General features: G+C 48.7%; 1 protein-coding gene across 1 annotated transcript; it reads left to right on the top strand.

Moving 5' to 3' along the window:
* Nucleotides 1-1,320, top strand: LOC109233529. Its single transcript, XM_019399419.1, has one exon. The coding sequence runs from the start codon at nt 1-3 to the stop codon at nt 1,318-1,320; it is 1,320 nt and encodes a 439-aa protein (XP_019254964.1).

Below are 1,601 nucleotides of genomic sequence, written 5' to 3'. Positions count from 1 at the left end.
ATGATTATTGGGGGAGCCGACGTACCCCGAGGGCCTGCCTCCAAACGAGCAAGGACACCTGCTACAGAAGAAGGGTCGGGCCGGGAACGCCCGCGTGAAGAAATCCTCGTATTCAGCGAGGAGGACCTCGAAGCTATGATGGAACCGCACAACGACGCTCTAGTCATCTCGTTTCTCTCAAACAACACCAGAATAAAGCGTGTGATCGTGGACCCAGGAAGCTCGGTCAACATAATCAGGTCAGAAGTAGTAGGACAGCTAGGATTGCTCAATCAAGTCATCCCCACCTCTCGGGTCCTCCACGGTTTCAACATGGTCAGAGAGGAAACAAAGGGAGAAATCATTATCCCAATCGACACGTCCGGCACGACCCAGAACACCGAGTTTCAGGTTATCAACGGTGACATGAAACACAACGCCGTACTTGGTAGACCTTGGATACACAACATAAGGGTCGTGCCCTCGACCTTGCACCAGGTAATAAGGTTTCCCACCAGGGACGGTATCACAACCATACATGGGGAACAGCAAGCAACAAGGGAAATGTTCGCAGTCCACCACGAGACGACAATTCCCGCATACTCGGCCTTGGACGGGGAGGGAAGCGCGCAGACCCTTGAAGACGACGAGGAAGACTTCTTCGCACCCCGGACTTTCGTCTCTCCTAAAGAATCCGACGAGACCAAGTCAACAGTCGAGGAGCTGGAGCAAACCGTTTTGATCAAACACCTCCCGGATCGCAAGGTATACTTGGGCACGGGACTGACCCCCGAACTCAGGGCAGAATTTATTCAATTCCTCAGTAATAATATCGACTACTTCGCTTGGTCCCATTTAGATATGACAGGTATCCCGCCGGAGATAACGTCCCACAAACTAAGCGTTGACCCCAAGTTCAAACCCGTGAAGCAAAAAAGGAGACCGCAGTCCGAGATGAAACATGCCTTCATCAAAGAGGAAGTGGCGAAACTTCTTAAAATTGGATCCATCAGGGAGGTAAAGTATCCTGAATGGCTGGCTAACGTATTTGTGGTACCAAAAAAGGGGAATAAGCTAAGAATGTGCGTAGACTATAAAGACTTGAACAAGGCGTGCCCAAAAGGTTCCTTCCTACTGCCCAATATTGATCGCTTGATCGATGCTATGGCCGGCCATGAGACCCTCACTTTTCTCGATGCCTACTCGAGGTATAATCAGATCCAGATGAACCCCGAAGATAGGGAAAAAACCTCGTATATCACAAAATACGGAACATATTGTTATATCGTAATGCCCTTCAGGCCAAAAAAATGCGGGAGCAACGTACCAACGGCTAGTTAACAAAATGTTCGAGCACCAGGTAGGAAAATCGATGGAGGTATATATTGATGATATGCTAGTAATATCCCTACGCGCAGAGGACCAGTTGACCCATTTGCAGGAAACCTTTGACATCCTCAGAAGCTACAACATGAAGCTCAATCCTGAGAAATGCGCATTTGGAGTAGGCTCGGGTAAATTCCTGGGCTTCATGATCTCAAACAGGGGATCAAAATCAATCCCGATAAAATAAAGGCCATCGAAGAGATTACAGCGGTAAACAACGTAAAAGCCATCCAGTG

Source organism: Nicotiana attenuata, chromosome 10 (assembly GCF_001879085.1).
Source record: "Nicotiana attenuata strain UT chromosome 10, NIATTr2, whole genome shotgun sequence".
NCBI lineage: Eukaryota > Viridiplantae > Streptophyta > Magnoliopsida > Solanales > Solanaceae > Nicotiana > Nicotiana attenuata.
This window is presented reverse-complemented; position numbering and strand designations above follow the sequence as displayed.

Coding starts and splice junctions, on each gene's coding strand:
- LOC109233529 (XM_019399419.1), top strand. CDS start 1: ATGATTATTGGGGGAGCCGACGTACCCCGAGGGCCTGCCTCCAAACGA.